At 35.7% G+C, this 22,285-nt stretch overlaps 1 protein-coding gene across 3 annotated transcripts in view; it reads left to right on the top strand.

The window, feature by feature from the left end:
- MYPN (myopalladin) overlaps positions 1-22,285 on the top strand; it is a 100,986-nt gene that overhangs the window by 21,403 nt on the left and 57,298 nt on the right. The window contains exon 2 of one of the 3 annotated variants that reach the window (XM_041749451.1): positions 6,105-7,007. The exons of the other annotated variants lie outside the window; for them this stretch is intronic. Coding sequence (XP_041605385.1) covers positions 6,106-7,007 — 902 coding nt within the window. The 5' untranslated portion in view covers position 6,105. The remainder of the gene's footprint in view (positions 1-6,104; positions 7,008-22,285) is intronic. 3 annotated transcript variants of the gene reach the window in all.

Raw genomic sequence — 22,285 nt, 5'->3', positions numbered from 1 at the left:
ATTTTGCCAATTCTCTGGTCAATACCCCAGTTTAAATATTTATATTATAACCCAAAGATGAATGTATTACCACGTGATATTTCCAGCAAGGTTTTCTTAGAGCCTACAAAAGAGTAGTGCTCAGTTAACATGAGTTGAAAAATATGCCCAAAGGTATCAGCATCAAGTTTTGTTATTATGAACCAGACCCTTAATTTTCAGCAAGTTCTCAGGGCAGATCCTCTCTTCGAGAAATCTTAGGAGAGAAAATAGAGCTGTTCAGCAAAGTAAAGTAAAGAACATTCAATAAACCTTCTATGTCGCCAAATTAGTTTATATGATTTACTAAAGTCTGTCTTGATTATTGATGCCACATTAACTGTTTCATTTCCAACCTAGGACAATCTCACCTTCACCATGATTTGTTTTCAAGAACAATTATTCATTCTTATTTTTTGAAAGTGGCATTAAATCTGTTTCAGTTTTGTAAGAAGCTGAAAAAAGGAAACAAAGTCCAATGTCACTCTGAACACCTCAGATGAAACGTCCAAGAGAATTCTTAATTTCCTTTCCTGAAACCTGCTTGTCCAAGTAAATGATTCAGCCACTCACTTAGTTGCTTGGGCCCTAAATAATGGAGTCACCATTGGCTTTGCTCTTTTTCTCATATGTTTCAGTCCATTAATAATTTATACTGGCTCTACTTTTTATATTTTTTTTATTTTTTATTTTTTTGGCTCTACTTTTTTTAAAAAAATACCTCCAATCTGATCATTTCTCACCATGTCACTGGTACCATTCATTGATCCAAGCCACCATCATCTCTTGCATAGCATATTGCAATAGTCTCCTAGCTGATCTGCTTGTCTCACACTTGCTCCCTTCAACTTGATTCCTTGCATAGCAGCCACAATTAAATGTTTTCAAATCTATGTCATCTGGTTCTCAGAACTATAAAATGCTTTCCCATTTACACATGTAATAAGATTCAAAGTCCTTCCCATGGTCTGCAAGGCCTCACATGATCTTTGTACTTTTGTGACTCCTTTTTCTTCTACTCTTTTTTTTCATTCACCTCTTGGCACACTGGGCTTGGCTTAAACACAGCAAACATTTACTTCTCTTCACCTTGACACTTCTCAGTTAGAAACATTCTTCTCTCCCCAACATGGTTACATAGCTAACTTCTCCACTACATTAGAAGCTATGCCTGATCTTCTTAGCTAAAATAGCATAACTTCCTCTCTCCCCCTTCATTCTCTATTCCCTTGCCTTACTTATTTTTCTTCTAAACATTTTTCTTCTCCACTAGAATGTCCAACTTCATGAGGGTAGGGACTTTGTCATTTGTTTACTACTGAATCCATAGCACCTAGAATGGTGCCTGGTACATAGTAGATGCTCAGTAGATATTTATCGAATGAATAAATGAAAGCTACATTATCCATAACAGCATTTGGGCTTTTTAAAAGTATAAATTTTTTTTGTAAACAGATAGTTTTTACATTAATGCTTGAAAGGGAAAATGTTACATTTTCTTATTTCCTATTGTTTTTTTTTTCTTCTTATTTCCTATTGTAAGTAATATTTATCAGCTTAACAATTTATATATAAAAAAAACAATTTATATATACGTTTTCATCTGAGAACCATCTGAAACAAAATTGTTGTTATCCCATTTGAAGGATGAGAATAATTGAGATTCAAATGCCTTAAATGAATTGCTCAAGATAACACAGTTAATTAGTGTTGGAGTTAGGATTCAGATCCAGGCTTCTGATTATGTTCTTTGATACATATGTTCCATATGTTCTTTGATACTTCTGGTATAAAAAGAAGGAATAATTCCAAAAATAAATTTTCTTTTGGAAGTCACCTTGAAGTTATTACTGCTTTTACCAGCTTATATTTGTCTTTATGTCTGTAAATTTTCTTTGTAAATATGATTTCTGTTTATCTGTCTTACTTTATCCTGCAATTAAAATAAAAGATAAGCAACAATAGGTTTAGCAGGAAATTCTAATGAACAAAAGAATTCAATAGATATTTATTGATCACTTTCTATGTGCTATATGTGCACAGAGTGATGGTATACAAAAACAAAGCAAGGGATACAGAAAAGTAAATAGGCAAATTTAATATATTGTGATAAGTGCTTTGTTTGGGGAGCACACTGCAGAGGTACCCAACCCAGAACAAGGAAGAAATTCCACAGTGATGTCTCAGCTAAGGACTGAAGACCATGTAGAACTTGGCCCAGTAAGGTAGGGAAGGGAGGTGGGGACAGGGAGCAGCCTAAGTAAAAAAAATACATAGAAAGACCTACAGGCAGCACAGTTCATTCATGAGACTACATGTATTTCAATAGAAGATAGATGGTGCTGAATGAACTACAAATCTAGAGTTCAGTTGCTCTTCAACCACTTTACTAGTTCTACTTCCATTTTTTATAGTATGTCACTATAATTGTTATATAATAATAATAACAGTAACTATTATTTATTGAGCATTTACTAAATGCCAAGAGCATTTAATCATCACTTCAACCTATGAGATGGCTAGTGTTATTATTCCTGTTTTGTAGACACGTAAGCTGAGCCTTATAGAGGTTAAGTGACTTTGTTGAATTTATTGAGTCAGAAAGTGTCAGAACTGGGTTCTGAACCACATCTATCTAACTCCCAAATTTTAGATAATAAATACACTACATTAAAGAACATTAAATGAATTAATTAAACATTAATTAAATTAAAACCTTAAAGCAATTCTTTATTTTGAATACTTGAAAGTATTATCATAATAATTTCTTATGATCAGGTACACATTTACACCTCAGTTGGCTTCAGAACAGGTATAGGTATACATTTACACCTCAATTGGCCTCTTTTCTGTAAAAAAGAAAAAGATTGGTAACAGAGCAGTGATTACTTTTTATAAGTATTTTCTTTCTTATTTCCACCGTAAATATAAAGTTCTTAAAAGTTTTTCAACATTAACATCACCTTTGCTTAAATACTGTTTTTCACTAACATCATTTGAGTGTCCATTGACAGGTGCTGACCCTGTTTTATGGGCTTTGCATTCATGATGTTATTAATCCTCAGTCCCCTAGAAATTAGATATTATCCATGTTTTACAGATGAGGAATCCAAAGCTCAGAGAAGTAAATAATTTCCTCAAAGTCACTTGACTGCTAAGTGTTCATGAAACCAGAATTTGAAAACCAACCTGATTCAATTCTCATTCCATGTTGCTGTGAGATAAAAGCCATCTTAGAATACAAAATTAGAGATGAAGTTACATTAAAATACAATATACAGTAAAGTTCAACTAATAGAGAATGATACTGATTTATAAACTATTTAATTTTCCCCTATACATTTAAATACAGTTGGCCCTTGAACAACATAGGTTTGAACAGTGTGTGGGTCCACTTATACATGGATTGCTTTAGATTTTTTAAAAATACAGTACAGTGCTGTAATGCATTTTCTCTTCCTTATGATTTTTTAAAAGGTTTTATTTATTTATTCATGAGAGACACAGAGAGGGGGGCAGAGACACAGGCAGAGGGAGAAGCAGGCTCCATGTAGGGAGCCCGATGTGGAACTTGATCTTGGGTCTCCAGGACCACGCCAAGGACTGGTGGCGCTACACCGCTGAGCCATCGGGGCTGCCCTATTAATTGCATTTTAAAATAGCAATTTGCACCTTATACATATCTTCCAACTCTTCTCCTATATAGTAAATGCACAATGAGACAAATTTTCAATTGATATATCAATTACACTTTCATATACTATTTTGTATATCATTTATAGTCCTACCAAGTTTAAAATAACTAGATAGCTTTATTTAGTATAATTTAATTAACTAATTTCTTATTGAATGTAGTTCTAATTTTTTAGTACTATCATCTTTGTGATGAATATCTTTGTAAATAAATCTTTGTACTCGTCCAACACCTTAGCATTTTTAATTTATCTTTAAGGCACAATAGATTTCACCCAAACAAATGACTCCTGTAGTGGCAATTTCAGGCTGTAACTAGCATATGGGATAATATTTGGCTGTAGGTGATCCTTTTAGCCATTTCTAATTGCTCTCTCAAGGTGACTGCTTATATTGCCAATTTAGAGGTTAGTTTTGGGTAGCTCTCTAAAAATTTGAGAAGTTCCTAGGAAGCTTTCTATATGATGTAAGTGAGGCTGTCATATAAGAGAAAGGAAAGGAACGAACTGAAACAAAGGTTTGTCATATAATCATAAAGCTTAAAAATATTTAGATTACTTTCTTCTCCATCTTTCCAGCACAAGGCCTAGCACATAGTAGCCAAGAATGGCAAATGGTCTTCATCTCTATTACCATCTCTGATTGATTGGTGGTTACTGAAGGAGTAATGTTAAGAAAGTCAAGATCCATGGGAAGAACACTGTATACTGTTAGCTATGTCTTTTAAGAAAAGACAGAAGTTAACAGCCTACAGGTCACAAGTTTGCCATCCCTCTAATAAATTTGTGATTAAATAAATGATAAAATGTTAATAATATAAAATTGCTTTGTATTACCAAACTCTCTAGTCCAGAGGCTTTGAACTAAAGTTACTGTAGTATTTCTTAATGTTTTAAAAATCATTTATTTTTTGAATCAGTAATATCTTGGTACAATTAACACTCTAAAGTCAGGAAAGGTACACAGTGAATTACAGTATAGGATGTCCTTTCTTGAGCCTCATTTCCCTATCTCCTATGTCCCCTCTTCACCAATGTTAACATAAGAGATTTTTAAAAATCTAGGCTCTAACTCATATATTTGTAGAAATTAAATTAATTATACCTAATTTGAAAAGGCTAAATCACTATACTTTTCAAGAACAGATTGAACTTATAAACAACATTGAATTTAAACAACTTGTCTTTAGTCAAAAAACAAAAGCATTACTTATTTTCATGGGCTGGATTAAACTGATGTTTTCAGTAACTAAGATTATATTGTCAGTATCTTTTTCTTCTGTTTCAAAGAATTTAGTCATTAGTTTAACAATTATTTGTTGGGATCAAAGTCCTTGCATTGGTGGAAGTTATATTCTAATGGGAGGGAAATCACAAGTTTCTCAAAATGCACACCCGAGATATTTCTCATGGACATAAGTGGTACTGAGAAAACTAAACTGAGTAAAAAGGATAGGCTGAAACGAGATTGCCTTCTTATGTTGGGCCCTAAAGAAGGAACCACCACGGAGAGAATAGATGGCTAGATAATTGAAGGAAGATGAGAAGTAAGTCACACAGCATTGTCAGAAAAAGTGCTCCAGACACAGGCAATGACAAGTGCAAATGTTCTGAGGCATTTCAGATGTGACTTTAGAATATATCAGAAAGGGCAGCCCGGGTGGCTCAGCGGTTTGGCGCCACCTTCAGCCCAGGGGTGATCCTGGAGACCCGGGATCAAGTCCCGCCCCGGATCGAGTCCACGTGGAGCTCCCTGCATGGAGCCTGCTTCTCCCTCTGCCTCTCTCTCGCATTATCTCTCTCTCTCTCTCTCTCATGAATAAATAAATAAAATTAAAGAAATATATTTCAGAAATAATAAGAAACCAGTGTGGGTAAAATGGAATGAAAAAGTCTTGAAACAATAAGAGATAAAGTCAGTTTATGCAGGGCTTTTAGGAATGAAATGAAAAATTGCTGTTGTCATTATCTTTTAATTTCAATTATACTATTGCATTCAAGATGAAGAGGAGAGTACAGACAGCAAATCTCTGTGTATGAAAGGTTTTCATAACTAAAAGGCCTTTACAGATATTATCAAAATTATGCTTAGAAATTTCATTTAATATCACTATAGTTACATTATAGCTTTCACTGTTGAACTTGTATTAAGAACTTAATAGAATGGTTATCATCCATGTTTTTATTTTATAGTTTAGGGCAATCTCATTCAGTTCCTCTTTATTTTACAATTTGGCATTAATCTTTAAATCTTTAATGTAAATTTTGTAAAAGTATCAAAATTAGGCAATTTTTTAATTTCAAAATTTAAGTTCCTAAGAATCCATCATGCTTATCGACTTGTTATTCTTTAGAAATGACCCAACTTTTGTTATTATTGTTATTTTGTGACAGTATGCAAGACGACAGCATAGAAGCTTCTACTTCCATATCTCAGCTTCTAAGAGAGAGCTATTTAGCAGAAACTAGGCATCGGGGAAACAATGAAAGGAGTCGAGCAGAACCTTCCTCCAACCCTTTCCACTTTGTCAATCCTTCTGGAGCTGCTGAGGGAGGAGGAGGCCAAGATGACCTTCCAGATCTTTCAGCTTTCCTGAGCCAAGAAGAATTAGATGAAAGTGTCAATCTGGCAAGATTGGCCATCAATCACGATCCTTTGGAGAAAGCAGATGAAGCTCAAGCTAGAAAACGTCTTTCATCTGATCAAATGAAACACTCACCTAAATCAAGTTTTGACCCCAACTTCTGTCAGGATAACTCTCGAGATCCTACCAGCTCTAAGGAGAGCCCCCAGGAGGCAAAAAGGCCACAGTATAGTTCAGAAACCCAGTCCAAAAAAGTATTCTTAAATAAGGCTGCTGATTTCATTGAAGAGCTGTCCTCCCTTTTCAAAGCCCATAGCTCCAAAAGGATTAGACCTCGTGCCTGCAAAAACCACAAGAGTAAACTGGAATCTCAAAACAAACTTATGCAGGAAAATAGCTCCGGTTTGTCAGATATCTCAGAAAGAAGAGAAAGATCTTCTGTTCCCATCCCTATCCCTGCAGATACTAGGGATAATGAAGTGAATCATGCCCTTGAAAGACAGGAAGCTAAGAGGCGCGAAGCTGAGCGGGCTGCCAGCGAGGCAGCTGGTGGAGACACCACCCCGGGGTCTTCCCCTTCATCTTTGTACTACGAAGAACCTCTGGGGCAACCTCCTCGGTTCACTCAAAAGTTACGGAGCAGAGAAGTTCCAGAAGGAACCAGAGTACAGTTGGATTGCATAGTGGTAGGAATCCCACCTCCTCAAGTAAGGTAAAAATGTCCCATTAGCAATGTTTGGTGATTGCTTTCCATCTACCCTGATCCTCCTAAGTTTATCTTTTAAGCATGTGGTTTCAAAAATTATATACTCCTTTTGGAGGAAAAGTCCAAGTCTAACATAGCACTCTCCCATAGGAATATAATAGTAGCCATATTATGCAATTAAAATTTTTTGAGTAGCCATATTTTTAAAAAGTAAAAAGAACTGGGTAAAATTGACTTTATAAATATGTATCATATTATCAATATATTATGATATTATCATTTCAACAAGTAATCAACATGGAAATTATTAGTAGATATCCGTTGTGACTTCTACAGTTATAACAACACATCTCAATTTGGCTGCTTAAATTTTCCTAGGAAATACTTAATCTGCATTTAGATTCCATAACATTTACACTTGAAAAAATAGCTTGACATACTCGAGTTGTTCCTTTCAAAATTTCCTAACAGTGGAATTATCAGTTTTAAAATTTAAGTTAATTAAAATTAAATATAATTCAAAATTCAGATCCTTGGTTGCACCAGTCACATTTCAGGTACCCAATACCAGATGTGGCTAGTGACTGTGGTATTGGACAGTGCAGGTCTACAGCCTGAAGCTTAAAAAAAGAAAGTATTTAGGATTTAGACTCAATGAATACCTGTGATATTTTTTCAGTTTTAAAGAAAGCCAAATGATAGAATAAAGACTAATAGAAAAAAGATAGAATAAGGTTGTAGTTAGGTAAGATCAGTTTAGAGATTCATTTTACATGCGTTGTATTTATTATGAGCTTAGTGATAACAGCTTAATGAATACTATTCTCCATAATGCTCAAGTCTTTGCCTAACAATGACTAATAAGTAGAGAGAATATTAATCTTTTAAGTGCTTACCAGTTAGCTTTTCTTTGAAGCAAATGAAGCTTAAGCTTCAGGGCTCCTCATTTACATAAACTATGCCAAATTTTGTGGTCTAATTTTATTTCATTTTTTAAAGGGGCCCTTCCACATTTATGAGCGCCAGGCCCAACAAACCTGGATCTGGCCTCAGCCCCAGTGTGACCTTTGCGAACTCTAATATTACAGTGTAAGAATATGTGAATAAAGTGCTTTAGTGTGTTGCTTTTGTAGAGAATTACTGGTATTTAGAGTCCTGTTACAGTCACTTTGCCTTCCCAACCATTTTTACTCGTAGAATATGACTTCATTACTATCTAACATTTACTCAAGGTGTAAACAGAGCTTTGTCTTTTTCTTACATAGTATTTATATCATGGGACAGTAATAGTATTAATAATAATGGTTTTATTTATATTTGCATATTGATTCAAGAGATTCTAGTCCAAAGACATATTTATATGTTGAATTTTGCTTTTCAAAGGCAACATAATGCACTATTAAATAGTATTTCTACAATGGTATTTCTACTACTATCTAGTTACCCAAATGAGCTCCTTGAGGGCAAGGGTTTTCCTTTGCAACTTGAGCACCTTTGTATCTGCTTTGTATCTTTCTAGCCCATAGTAGTCACTAAGAAATGTTTAGTAAACTAATGCATAAAGAAACAGGAAAACAAGAAACTTAATTTAGATTTAAATCAGGAGTGAGTCATTTTGCCTAAGACATGACAAAGGGTTGAAATTGTATGATACAGGGCAGTGCCTACCCTTCTATTCTAAGCATACCTGATGACATTCTCTAGAAGTCTGGTTGGTAATGCTGCTGAGACTTCACAGCACCATAATAGGAACCACTCAGTGACATCTGGTCAGACTAAGTAAGTTGGTGAGCACTCAAGTTCTAGTACACACACAGCTTCCTTAGTTTAGTCCTGTCCAACCCACTAATCCTGAACATAGAATGGACCAAAAAATCCACAAAAACTAGACCAGATCATTCAAGACTGATTCTCCCCATTTCTGGACTGTGACAATCTCAGATACAAAAAAAGAATTCAGTGTTCCTATGAGAAAAATCAGCCAGGAAGAATTGTAAGATATCTATTCCCCCCAAAACAAAGTAATCTGGTGGTCACTCGAAAACTACTTAATCAACCAACTACAAATTTACAAATATAAAAGTGAAAAAAGATGTACACAGCTCTATGTAGCAATACTAATTTTACCTGAAAGGATTTCCTTACTAGTAGAATTCATGCCTGTATCCCAACCACTGGTTTGGTGCCAGAAAATTCCTATGTATTCACTAGTTTCTGAATGGATTAGTACTTAATTTCGTGATTGCAATCATATTGTGAAAAGTTTAGAATTTTCCAGGTAGACTATTAGCTGTGATTATTTTCCTAAGCCCAGAGTTTACATAACTCTAATTAACTGGACAGCAAATACATATTTAGCTTTTACTATGTGCTCTGCACTGTGACTATTGCAATGGCAGAGACAATATAAGATGTGTCCCCACCCTCAAGGAGCTTATAATTCAATGAAAGAAATCATCCAAATTTCTATAGTACAAAACTGTAAGAACTATTGGGCTTCAGAGAAGGGTTGCAGGACTAGAAAGATCAAAGAAGGCTTCAAACATGTAGGGGGTGAAGGAGTGAGAGGATTTAAAAAGAAATCTACTCATTTATTCATGCATTTATTCATTCAACAAATACCTATTAAATTACTAAAATGACTCACTGGGAGTACAAAACGACTGTGAGCTATTAGAGGTCAGGGACCTTGTTTTGAAACCAAGTCTAAAACTATTCTGGGAGGGCACCTCACAATCTAAAAGAGCAATCAGGCAGGCATGTAATCAAAACATTGCAATATTGTATGATAAGGGCTGTAATAGAAGTATATATAGAACACAACAGCAGCTCAAAGGAAGATGTGATTATCTTGCCCAGAGGGCAGGATAAAGAAAGCATTCCCACAGGAGGTGCCTTTAGTTTGAAGAGACTAAGGGTGGAGTAGGAAGCAAGTGCAAAGGTCTAAAGACAAGTGTTTTCAAGGAACTGTGAGTACTTGGCTATGTGAAGAACATGGGTAATAGGTGAGCAAAGATGAGAGTAAAGATTGAAGAAGTAGGCAGAGGGATGGGTCCCTAACTTTAGGCCAGGTCAACTTAACATGTTTATATAAAGGCGCAGATGCTGGAAGAGTAATGTTTTTATATGACAGGGAGGAGACTGACCTAACCTGAAAAGACAGTAGAGCTAGATGATTTTGTAGAGCCTTGAAAGCAAAGCAGAATGGTTCAGACTTGGTTGCAAAACCACCTGGAAACCATTTATAAGGTTGTGTCTAGGGAAGTACCAAGATGAAAGGGAGCATTTAAGTAGAATTAGTCTGAAAGGATGCATTAGACTTGAAAAGAATGGAGCCAGTAGGCTATTTTGGAAGCTGCAGAAGACAATCCCAGGTGTCAGATGCTCCAATTGATTTGAACGGGAAGCAGTGGGAAAGCAGAGAAAAGATGGGAGTGAGCAAGATTTAGAAGAAAAGAAATCAAGCCAAACTTGATCACAGACTATCAGATAGGAGGGATGAGTAAAAAAGGTGACTCCACATGTTCAAAGTCAGGTACCTGAGAGAATATTGGGGTCACTAGTAAGGACTAAGAAAATGGGAGAAGTGGCTAATTTATGGTGGAGGGTGATGCTTTGAGTCTGAGAAGACCAAAAGATGATATTCAATAGGCAGTTGGACATACAGGACTGAAGGTCAAAGGAGAGGGTAGTGGAACTGGAGACATTCCAAGGAATGACCTGGACACTGGGAAATCTGGACACAATATCTCTCTAATTACAAAGGGACTATATATAAACAGGTAACACTTGGAACTAATTTCTACTAGTGCCAAACTGGAGTAGTGTTTTCCAATCTTCTTTTAGCAGTAACTCCTCCTCCCATCTTCCAGCAACCAATCTGTTACTTGTTATCCCCACCCCTACCCCAAACACACACACATATTTTTTAAGGATAAAATTAGAGCTTTTGAGACTGAAGAACATTGGGGTGGAAGAAACCTGTAACACTCAGACATCACCATAGAAGCTAGGAACACAGATTCTGATCCAGAGACTACCTTAAAAATGCATTAAAATAATAATGAGACATTTTGGTTTTCCATGTAGGAATGCGACAGTCAATAAGAGAAATATCCTTTTGACTGTTTTTTTTTTTTTTCCTTTTGACTATTTTTGCAAGAAAATGTAATCAGCAGGGCAGCCCGGGTGGCTCAGCGGTTTAGCGCCGCCTTCAGCCCGGGACGTGATCCTGGAGTTCAGGATTGAGTCCCGCGTCGGGCTCCCTGCATGGCGCCTGCTTCTCCCTCTGCCTGTGTCTCTGCCCCCGCCCCCCAGTCTCTCACAAATAAATAAAATCTTTAAAAAAAGAAAAAAAAAGAAAGAAAATCTAATAAGCATACCCAGCAACTAAAGACTGACCTTGTATCTGTGTGCCTGTCTGTGTAATCAATATTTTGTCCATGTTTTGTGACTCAGTTTTAGCAAACTGAGAAATCATTTTTGATATATTTGTTGATTTCCAAGTTAATTGGGCAGAAATTGTTTTGTTTTGTAGAGGCGAGATCCTGTATCACCGAAGGTAGCATTTTTAAAAAGCTTGTTAATTTTGGACATAGCTTCATTGAAAGAGTTGCCTTAGAAAATGAATTACATTCATGCATCACCCACACATGAAAGAGTATGCAGGAATTCACAGCAAATGGCCATGATCCCTTTTTGTATCCTGACTTCAAATTCTTTTCCTAGGAATGTACAGCTGGGTCACACTAAGTATGTTTGCTTATACACAACCTTCTGAAGCAGCATAAATTTACCCTTTATAGACATCAATGCCAGCTTTGGCTATTTCGTTTTGCTATTGTTACTTCTAGACATTGGCCTGCAAGTGATGTGCTCAGGAAATAAATTAGTTACAAAGACAAAGGGTATTTTATTTTTTGTTTGTTTGTTTGTTTATTTAATTTTATAGATTTTATTTATTTATTCATGAGAGACATAGAAAGAGACAGGCACAGAGGCATAGGCAGAGGGAGAAACCGGCTCCATCCAGGGAGCCTGACATGGGACTTGATCCCAGGTCTCCAGGATCCCACCCTGGGCTGAAGGTGGCGCTAAACCACTGAGCCACTGGGGCTGCCCCGACAAAGAGTATTTTAAATGATACAGAGGAATTATAAAAATATTATTATAAATAGTTATAGATGATATATGGTGTCAAATATTATACAAATATTTTGAAATATTACATTATTTAGGGCATTTTTCATCCACCTTTTGGGAAAATCTAGATGCCTCATTCATTCATTTATCCAATCAATAGGAGGGCCTACTATGTGCCATGTATTGTTATAGGCAGTAAGATTAAAGCAGAAAACCAGAAAAATTCTCTGCCATCATGGAGCTTAGGGTCTGGTAAGGAATGCAGACAATAAACAAAAATTCCCCAAATTATTACATAATTACAATTGTGATAAATGTGATAAAGGAGGGTGCAGATAATGAAGGCACCAAACCCTATAGATAGGCTGAGGAAGGTTTCCTTAAAAGACTGTATTTAAGCTGAGAAATGAAAGATCTCTAGGAGTTAGCCCAGCAAAGTTGGGCTTGGGGAAAGTGTTGTATGGTGAGGGAGCAGCAAATTGGAAGCTCTTAAGGCTGCAAGACCATTGTTGACTTTAAGGAATTGAAGGAACTGATGTTATCAGAACATAGAGTGAGGAGGAAACGGTTTGAGTAAGTCCAGAGAGGGGGTAGAGGCTACATTTTGAGAGCCTCCTAGAATACACTACTCAAAGTGGGTTCCTGGTCAGCATCATCTGGGATCTTAGTGGATAGCAAATTTGCAGGTTCCACGTTATAGCTAGTGAATCAGGATCTCTAAAAGAGAGGCCCAGACATCTGTGTTTTAACAAACTGCTGTCTGCCTCTGTGCTGAGAATTTTTGCAATTTCTTCAGAAACATCCTCTATGGAAGGGACCTTCCCCACACTCAGTTCCCTGACCTAGATGTTGAAATCTCCAGGTAACATTTTAGCACCTGCTTCTCAGTTCTCACTCCAACAGTACACTCCTCACACTCTTTCTGTTGGAGTCACCTCACCCTAGTAAGTGATTATTTGAGCTGAGATGTATTTTGAGGTGGAACACCAGGCTCACTTCTGCGAAGTCCACTTGGCCCATGGGAAAACCTATATCTTTAACCCATAAACATTGGAAATTTAGACTGCTACCATTGAAGCCCTCTCTCCTTGTCCTTCCCCCTTGGGCAATACTAAACATCCTTTCACCTTAAAAGGTTTTGAGGCAAGAATTGGGTATAAGCCTCTGTACCCCCACAAACTCCAGAGGCTAGAAGTCAGGCTCTCTAAGGGCTTCTTTTTTTTTTTTTCTCTAAGGGCTTCTATAGAAGTCCCTGCCACTTACCTACCAACTTCTTTTCATCAGTATCTGGACTTCATATACACTCCCAAAGTGGACAAGGAGCACCAAACTGAATTGTCTTGAATTATCTAAAGTATATTTTGAACAGATACTGAAGAATATATATAGATGTATGTGTGTGTGTGTTCATGAGATAAGAATAATAGCACAAACATCCGTGTGCCCACATTACCATTATTTTTAAGACTGCTGTCTTTCTAATCTTATCCCTTCCTCCCCTCTTAGCAGTAACCACTAACTCAAATCCTGTGTTTCCTCTTTAAGTTTTTCTTAACAGTTTTTCTTCATAGTTTTACAACATATTTTTATGTTCCTAAACAATGTTAGGTATGGAAGTATTTACAGGTGAAATGACACAAAATCTTGGACTTCTATTAAAATAAGTCAATGTGGGAAAAAGTAGAGAATATAAAAGATATACATTTGCCATTTGTTGATGATTTGTTGAAACTAAGTGATATGTGCATGGTGTTTCATTATATGGTGTCTTTGAATATGTTTGACAATTTCTATTTAAAAAGTTCTTAAAAATAATATTAGTGAAATTTACATATTTTTAAATGTTTATATAACATTTTGGAATCATGGAATTCCAAAATCATGGAATCATGGAATCATGATATATATATATTCTTCTGCTGCTTGAATTTTTCCTCCGAAAACTATATCCATGGTGTTGCATGTAACTCTAATTTACTCATTTTCATCACCATAGAGCATTTCACTGTAAGGCTAGAAGATTGTAGGATCGATATACATTTGGGTTGTTTCCAGTTTTTTTCCTAATATGAACAATGTTATTATAAATGTTCTAATACATTCTCTTGGTACTTAAGTGTGTCAAACATGGAATTGCTGATGGAGTCTGTACAACTTCAACATTATAATAATACCAATTTTTTCCAAAGGAATTATTTCAATTTGCATTCCCACCTATATTATATAAGAGTTCTGGTTGTTCTTTATCATTCAATAAGGATATTATTATTATCAGACTTCTAAATGTTTGCCAATTGGATAGATATGAAGTGTTATCTTGTTGTGATTTTAATTTTCATTTCTATAGTTATTGATGAAGTAGACAATTTTAAAAAATATGTTTATTGACCATTCAGGGTTCACTTCTGTAAAGGGCTTCTTTACATCTTTCACTCACTTTTCTATCAATTTGTTTTTTTTCTTATTAATTTGTAAGCTAAAAAAAAAGAAATTTGTAAGACTTTTAAAAATGTGATTAAGATATCAACCATATGACATATTGACATATATATTATGAAAATATCCTTTCCTGGTTTGATTTGCCTTCTTATCTCCTCTATGGTATCTTTAATAATTAGATATTTTTAACTTTAGCATAAAATTAATTTTTTTATGGTTTGGTTTTTATAGTACGTGTCCAGCTTAAGAAATTTTTCCTAACCTCAAAGTAAGATATTCTTATATATTGTCTTCTAAAAGTTTTATAATTTTGTCTTTCACATTTAGGTTTTTAATCCATTTAAAGTTGATTTTTGTGTATGGTGTAAAGCAGAGAATCCAATTCAATTATTTTTTGAATGGATAACCAATTGTTTCAGCTCCAGTTTATTGTAAAGGGTATTTCCTCCCACTGACCTATAATGCCAGCTCCATCTAAGTCAAAATTCCATAAACATGTGGATCTAGCTCTGGGCTTTCTATTCCTTTCCTGTCGTTTATTTATTTCATTGCAATAGAGTTTTCATAATTCATATTTCTAGCTTTTTCCTTTTAAGGATTTTTAGTTCTTCTTGGTGTTTTCCTCTACAATATGCATTTTAGAACCATCTTGTCAAATGCCATAAGAATTTTTTTAATTTATTAAGATTTGGGGGACTGCACTAAATCTGTAGGTCAATTTAGGGAGAATTTGACATCTTTAAAATATTGAGGCTTTGGGTCCCCTGGGTGGCTCTGTCGGTTATGCTTCTGACTCTTGATTTCAGTTCAGGTCATGATCTCAGGGTTGTGAGATCCAGCCCCACATTGGGCTCTGCACTCTCTAGGGAGTTGCCCTGAGATTCTCTCTTTACCTCTCCCTTTGCCTCTTTGCCCTCTCATTTTCTCTCTCTCTCTCTCTCAAAATAAATAAATAGATCTTTTTAAAAACTAAAATAGGGCAGACCGGGTAGCTCAGGGGTTTAGCGTGCCTTCAGCCCAGGGTGTGATCCTGGAGACCCTGGATCGAGTCCCGCCCCGATGGAGTCCTACGTCAGGCTCCCTGCATGGAGCCTGCCTGTGTGTCTGCCTCTCTCTCTCTCTCTCTCTCTCTGTCTCTCATGAATTAATAAATAAAATCTTTTTTAAAAAAACTAAAATAATATATTGATGTTTCATATTCAGGATCATACTATATTTCCCCATCTATTTAGATTACCTAAGTAATAAGCCTCAATAATTTTTTCTGAGTCTTACAAATCTTTAGCTAGATTTATCCATAAGTACCTCATTTTCATACTATATACATGATAGCTTTTTTAAAAAATTGCTTCTATGTTTGTTATATAGAGAAATGCAATCAACTGTTGTATATTGGCTTTTCTAACCAACAACCTTGCTACATTCTAGAGATTTTCTATAATTTGGGAGCAGCATTCTTCCTTTCTGGCCCTGTATCTTATATTTCATTTTCTTGGCTTATTGAACTGGCTAAGCCCTCCAGTACAATGTTGAAAAGAAATAATGACACAATGTATTCTAGTCTTGTTTATCTTAAAGGCAATACTTTCCATTTTTCATCCTGACATAAGATTTTGTTGTAGGTTTCTTTTAGGAAGAGTAAGATTTTTTTAAAATCCTGAGTGGATGTGGAATTTTATAAAACATTTTTCTGCATCTATTGAAATCATTATACGATTTTCCCTTTATTCCTTGATATGGTAAAGAATATTTATTTTATAATGTTAAGGCAAATTTGAATTCTTGGGATAAACAAAATCAACACCATCAAAGTGGTTCCAAATTGAATGAATAGAAAAATTTATTCTGAAAGAAAGATTAACATAGTAAACAGAAGAAAAGAAAAAAATTATACTTTAAAATATACAATATTGCAAAGATTCGAGTACATTTCATCAACAAAACTAAGAAATTTAGTATGTTCATTTGTTTATTCATTCAATAAAAATTCGTTCAGCACTCACTGTGCAACAGGAACTATTCCAGGCACTTGAAATTCATTAGTAGCTAAAGCAAAGTTTCCTGTAATATTCTATTTTAGTTGTGATGAAGGAAATAGATGATAAACAGTAAATTTAATAAAAAAGTAAAATTATGTAGTAATTTAGTAACAAGTACTATCAGAAAAAGCAAAGGTAAGAATTCCAGAAGGAGACAATAAAAAGTTTCCAGTCAGCCCTACCCAAAGTAATCTACTCCTTTAAAAATTATCTTAGGGATCATTTTCATTTTCACTTTATTAATCCTCACTTTTATTATTAAAATCGGCTAGGTCTTGATATCTTGATATTTACCAAGTGCTTACTTATGTTTTTCTTAAGTTACCAATAAGTTTCCATCTGGAAGAACTCAGTAAATTTTAATAAAATTTCAAACATAGGCATATCCTCCCCCTTGTACTCCCACAGCCCCGTGATCGAAATACATCCTGGTCATGAACACTTGAGTTTGTTAACTCAGTAGCAAACAGGATGTACAAAACACCAAATTGTGTTGCAAAAGCCAACATAAGTTTGAGTTATTAAAAAATGTCTACTATTATCTTATTGTTCCATATAATCCAGAGTCCAGTGCACTCTGCCTGGGGAAGAGTCACTTTACTACATGGAGAAAGCTGAGGATGTCATGAAGTAAAAATACTACCTTTGTCTCTTTTAGGCCCTACACCCTTCACATAGGAGATCAGCATTCTTAGACAAAGCTGGCTAAACGCAATTCAAGGAAAGTTCTTTTTTACCCCCAAACTTCTTGAAAAGTGAAAACAAAACAGGCTTGATGCTATAATAATTCTAATGTGAATTCACTCATTTAACATCTATACAGCAAACATTTTTTGGAGCAGCTCTGATGTGCCATCTACTGTGCCAGGAATCAAATAAACAAGTGATAAACAAAACAAACATGATTACCTCCGCCCTGTGGTGTTTACTGTTCAGTAAGGAAGAGAAATATTAAACAATTAAACCTACAAACCACTGTATAATTGTAAGGGGTATCTAGGTTAGCAAAGGAAACAAACATGGAGAAGGAATAATGAATAATAAGAGGTAGGATAGGGACATTGGAAAGGCTGGGGCAGGGCTAAAGAAATGCTCTGAGTAATCATCCTTTTAATGAGCATTATTGCTGGTGAGTCAGAATAACACATCCAAATTACATTTAGAAGTTGTTAATGTGCTAAAGCAATGAGTCATAACATTTATCCAAGTCATATTTTTGATAAAATAGTAAGCTAACAGCAGTAACCAAAAATCCAGTAATATCTGAAAAATGTGTTTCTTCAGCGTCTTCAGTCCCAGGCTTGGTAGCTAACCAAATGAGCAGATCTGGCAAACTGTCCTGAGTGCATGAAAGCTGGGTCCTTCTTTTTCATTTGGACCTGCCTTATTTTCCCAGATCACTGACTCATTTCTGCTGAGCCATGAATCACGTCTGGCACCACTGTCATTCTGTGTCATGAGGCTTTGGCGTCCTAAAACACGTACCTTGGGCAGGGCATTTCTGTGAAAGCATTCCCTAACATGGATAGATGTTTGAAGAGAGTGTGTTTCCCTTCTTATCCTTGAGGATAGTCTTCTGGGTAGCTGGATAAATTTTAATACTTTTTTAGAAGACAGACTGACCAGTGCATTATTTCTGGGTCATGGTGTTAAAGTCAGAGTGACGGTTACTGATTATTCTTTGGGACTGGCTGAAGATCTCCTGCCATCTGAGTAGGACAAAAACGCTTCTGACAGAGAGTTTGGGCATTTGAATCATTCCACTTATCGCCTTCTGGCTGTCCAATTGCTCTAGATGTTTCCACTCTTGTTTTGGTAAGGAAGAAAAACATTAACTAAAGAAATAACATAACCGTATAATGTTTATATAAGAGAAGGTGTTTGTTTATTTGTTTTTGAAATAGTTATTCCTATTTACTTTATCAAATTAATACAAGTACAGTGCTTACAAAGTCAAATAACATTAAAGAACAGACCAATTTCAACTTTTTGCAGTTTCCTGTCTATTTACCTCTAGATTTCTAAATAATACTCCAGTAGTTCTCATACTTTTTTGTTCTCAGGACTGTTTTACAGTCTTAAAAGTTACCAAAGCCCAAAAGAGGTTTTGTCTATGTGAGTTATATCTATAATTATCATATTAAAAATTAAAACTGGGGAGTGCCTGGCTGGCTCAGTCAACTAAGAATCTACCTTTGGCTCAGGTTATGATCCCAGGGTCCTGGGATTGAGCCCCACATCTGGCTCCCTGCTCAGTGAAATGTCTGCTTTTTCTCCCTCTGCCTGCAGCTCTCCCTGTTTGTGCTCTGTCACTCTCTCTTTCTCAAATAAATAAATAAAATCTTAAAAAAAAAAAAAAAGGAAATTAAAACTGAGAAATATTTTAAGTACTTATTTCTTACTCATTTTTAAGTAACCATAATGAACATGCTAATATAAATAATTTTATGAAAAATAACTATTTTCCAAAAAGAATTTAATGAGAAGAGTAGCATTCTTTTCTATTCTTGCAAATCTCCTTATGTCTAACTAAATAGAAGAGTGCTAAGATACTCATATTTGTTTCTACATTCAGTTTGTTGCACTATGCTGTTTGGGTTGAAGTAAACTTTAAAATCTGGCCTTGTCCAGGTATGTAATTGGAAACAGAACAAATATTTCAGTGGCTTTTTCGGATAATGTGGCTATTCCTGCTTAGTACTACATCAAAATTCAGCTAGCAGTGGTTTCTAGAAGATTAGTCACAATGTGAAATCTGAAACCATACCAATGAACTTTTGTACTCTGCTATACTAAAACCCTTTGTACATCTTGAACTTTGAATGGATAGTATCATGCACTGGTAATCTGGAAAATGAGTAATGCAGATTTTCCAAATATTGACACATTTTATTATTTAATATTTAAAAAACACATTTGTTAATATCATTTGATTTTATCAAAAAGTAAGTATGGTACTTCCCCTTTAAGTATGGGGAAACCCTAAATTCCAGTGGGGGATACAAGTTTTCCAAAACTTTAATTTTTCCTTGAAAGCTTCAATTTTTTCATTGGCAACAAAAGTATCAGTTATTTTTACTTGAAACAACAGGCTTATCTCATTCATTTCTGAGAAAACATCTGCCAGATACCCAAGTCTGAATAACCATAATTTGTCATTATTCTTTCAAGTTCAAATATGGTTTCATGCATTTAATGCTTAGTTCCACTAAAAAAAAAATCACACAAGAAATGTGTAGAAATGCTTTATGCTACTTTCCACTTCACCACCCAGAATGTTAGAAAGATATGGCTGAGATTGAATGAAAGTCATAATTTGCACTGCTTCACTGAGGACATTTTTAAGTGAATTTGAAATTTAAAAAAATTTTTAAAAAATATTTTATTTATTTATTCATGAGAGACACAGAGAGAGAGAGAGAGGCAGAGACTCAGGCAGAGGGAGAAGCAGGGACCCCGATGTGGGACTCAATCCCGGGACCCCACAAATCATGACTTGAGTCAAAGGCAGACGCCCAACCGCTGAGCCACCCAGGTGTCCCCTGAAATTTTTTCTTTTAACTGAGTGTGTGGAAGTGAGGAACACAATGACCATAAGTCAATTTTGGGCAGTGCCTTGATTTTTACTCCTAAGCACCACAGCTTTACTCACTGTGTTTTTTGCACCATCAGTGTAAATGTAAACACAGTGAAAAGGCAAATATTTTATTTTATTTAAGTTTTTTATTTATTCATGAGAGACACAGAGAGAAAGAGAGAGAGAGAGGCAGAGACATAGGCAGAGGGAGAAGCAGGCTCCACACAGGGAGCCTGATGTAGGACTCCATCTCAGGACTCCAGGATCATGCCCTGGGCAGAAGGCAGGCACTAAACTTCTGAGCCACCCAGGCATCACAGCAAATATTTTAATACTCTGTAAAAATAGCTTTGTCTTCACGGAAAGTGATTTGAGAATCACTGTGTTCCGATTGTACTACTGTTGCTTGGCATATTGCTATTAACTATTTTCTGTTGACTTCTGATTCCAGAAGATGGCGGTTCAGCACCCCTTTACTAAACCAGCACCTTTGTTGCTATGTTCCTTCACTACCTCAATATAATCAAATTACAGTGTTGTTTAAAAAATATTTTATGTGTGGCACCTGAGTGGCTGTTGGTCAACTTTTGATTTCAGCTCAGGTCATGATCTTAGGGTTGTGAGATCTACCTGGTGTCTGGCCCACTCTCTCCATCTCTCTTTTAAATAAATAAGTAAATAAGTAAGTAAATAAATAAATAAATAAAATTTAATGTTTACTTTCTTCTTTACTATGTATTATTCACTGACAATCAGGTAGAGTAAAATGAATGTTTCATTGCTTGTACAACTTTCTTTTTTTGACCTGGAATTGATTACTGTCTTGTGTTTTATTTTGTTGTTGTTGTTTTTTATGTGCTTAGTTTTGTGGTCCTATCACAAATTTGTCTCAATTCTCCGATACATTTGTAAAATATCTCTTAAATATTCTATTTCATGCAGTTGAACCATGAGGCCCATTTGTTTCTCTCCAGAGAAATCTCTCCAGAACCCTTCTTCCTCTTGTTCTACTATGAAGCAGCTGCTCCTGCAGCCAGCCACTCAGCCTTTTCCTAGGGCATCCTCAGACTTTCAGAAGACAGGATGCAATCTGCCGAGGGGATCTCCATGCTTGTTTCCCAAACTTGAAATCAGTTACTCTATTTTAAGTTCTCTTCCCCGTTATTAGTGTGTTTTCACACCTCAAACTTAGGTCTCCAAATTCTGACTTATAGGTTTGTGCAGCACAGATTGGCTTGCTTCATTGACATCCTGAAACAGACACTTGATTTTCAGATTTTTCAACTCTCCTGGCTCCTCAATATCCTTTCCACTTTCCAAAAGGTTTTGAGGACTCAGTCTGCTCTTGTCTCCCTTCTCATTGTTTTCGTTCTTCTGCTTTTATACCTTTTAAAAATTCCTTTATTCTCTTAGGGACATTTCAGGAGGGGAGTAAAGATAAACACGTGTAGGATACCTGGGTGGCTCAGCAATTGAGTGTCTGCCTTTGGCTCAGGGCATGGTCCTAGAGTGCTGGGATCAAGTCCCACATCAGGGTTCCTGCATGGAGCTTGCTTCTCCCTCTGCCTATGTCTCTGCCTCTCTCTGTGTGTCTCTCATGAATAAATAAATAAAATATTTTTTAAAAGATAAACACATACTTAATATGTTATGTTTGGATGTTCACTGTACTTAGAACTACACACGTTCTCAGGGTTTGCTATATAAACTCCTCAAGGTTTTTTTTTTTTTTTTAGATTTTATTTATTTATTTGAGGGAGAGAGAGACAAATAAGGGGAGGGGCAGAAGGAGAGGGAGAAGCAGACTCTTCGCTGAGCAGGGAGCCCTATGTGGGGCTTGATCCTAGGACCCTGAGATCATGACCTGAGCCAAAGGCAGACACTTAATCGACTGAGCCACCCAAGTACCCTCTAAACTACTCTAGGTCTTACTGAGATTTATGCCTTGGGAGATTTTATTAGCCCATTTCAGCAGCTACACATATTAGCACTGTCACAACAGATCAAAAATTGGCATAGAATTTGATAAGTTTAACAATAAAATTCTTAAAAAAAAAAAACAATAAAATTCTTACAAAATATTAATT

The sequence above is a fragment of the Vulpes lagopus genome, chromosome 3 (assembly GCF_018345385.1).
Source record: "Vulpes lagopus strain Blue_001 chromosome 3, ASM1834538v1, whole genome shotgun sequence".
Lineage (NCBI taxonomy): Eukaryota > Metazoa > Chordata > Mammalia > Carnivora > Canidae > Vulpes > Vulpes lagopus.
This window is presented reverse-complemented; position numbering and strand designations above follow the sequence as displayed.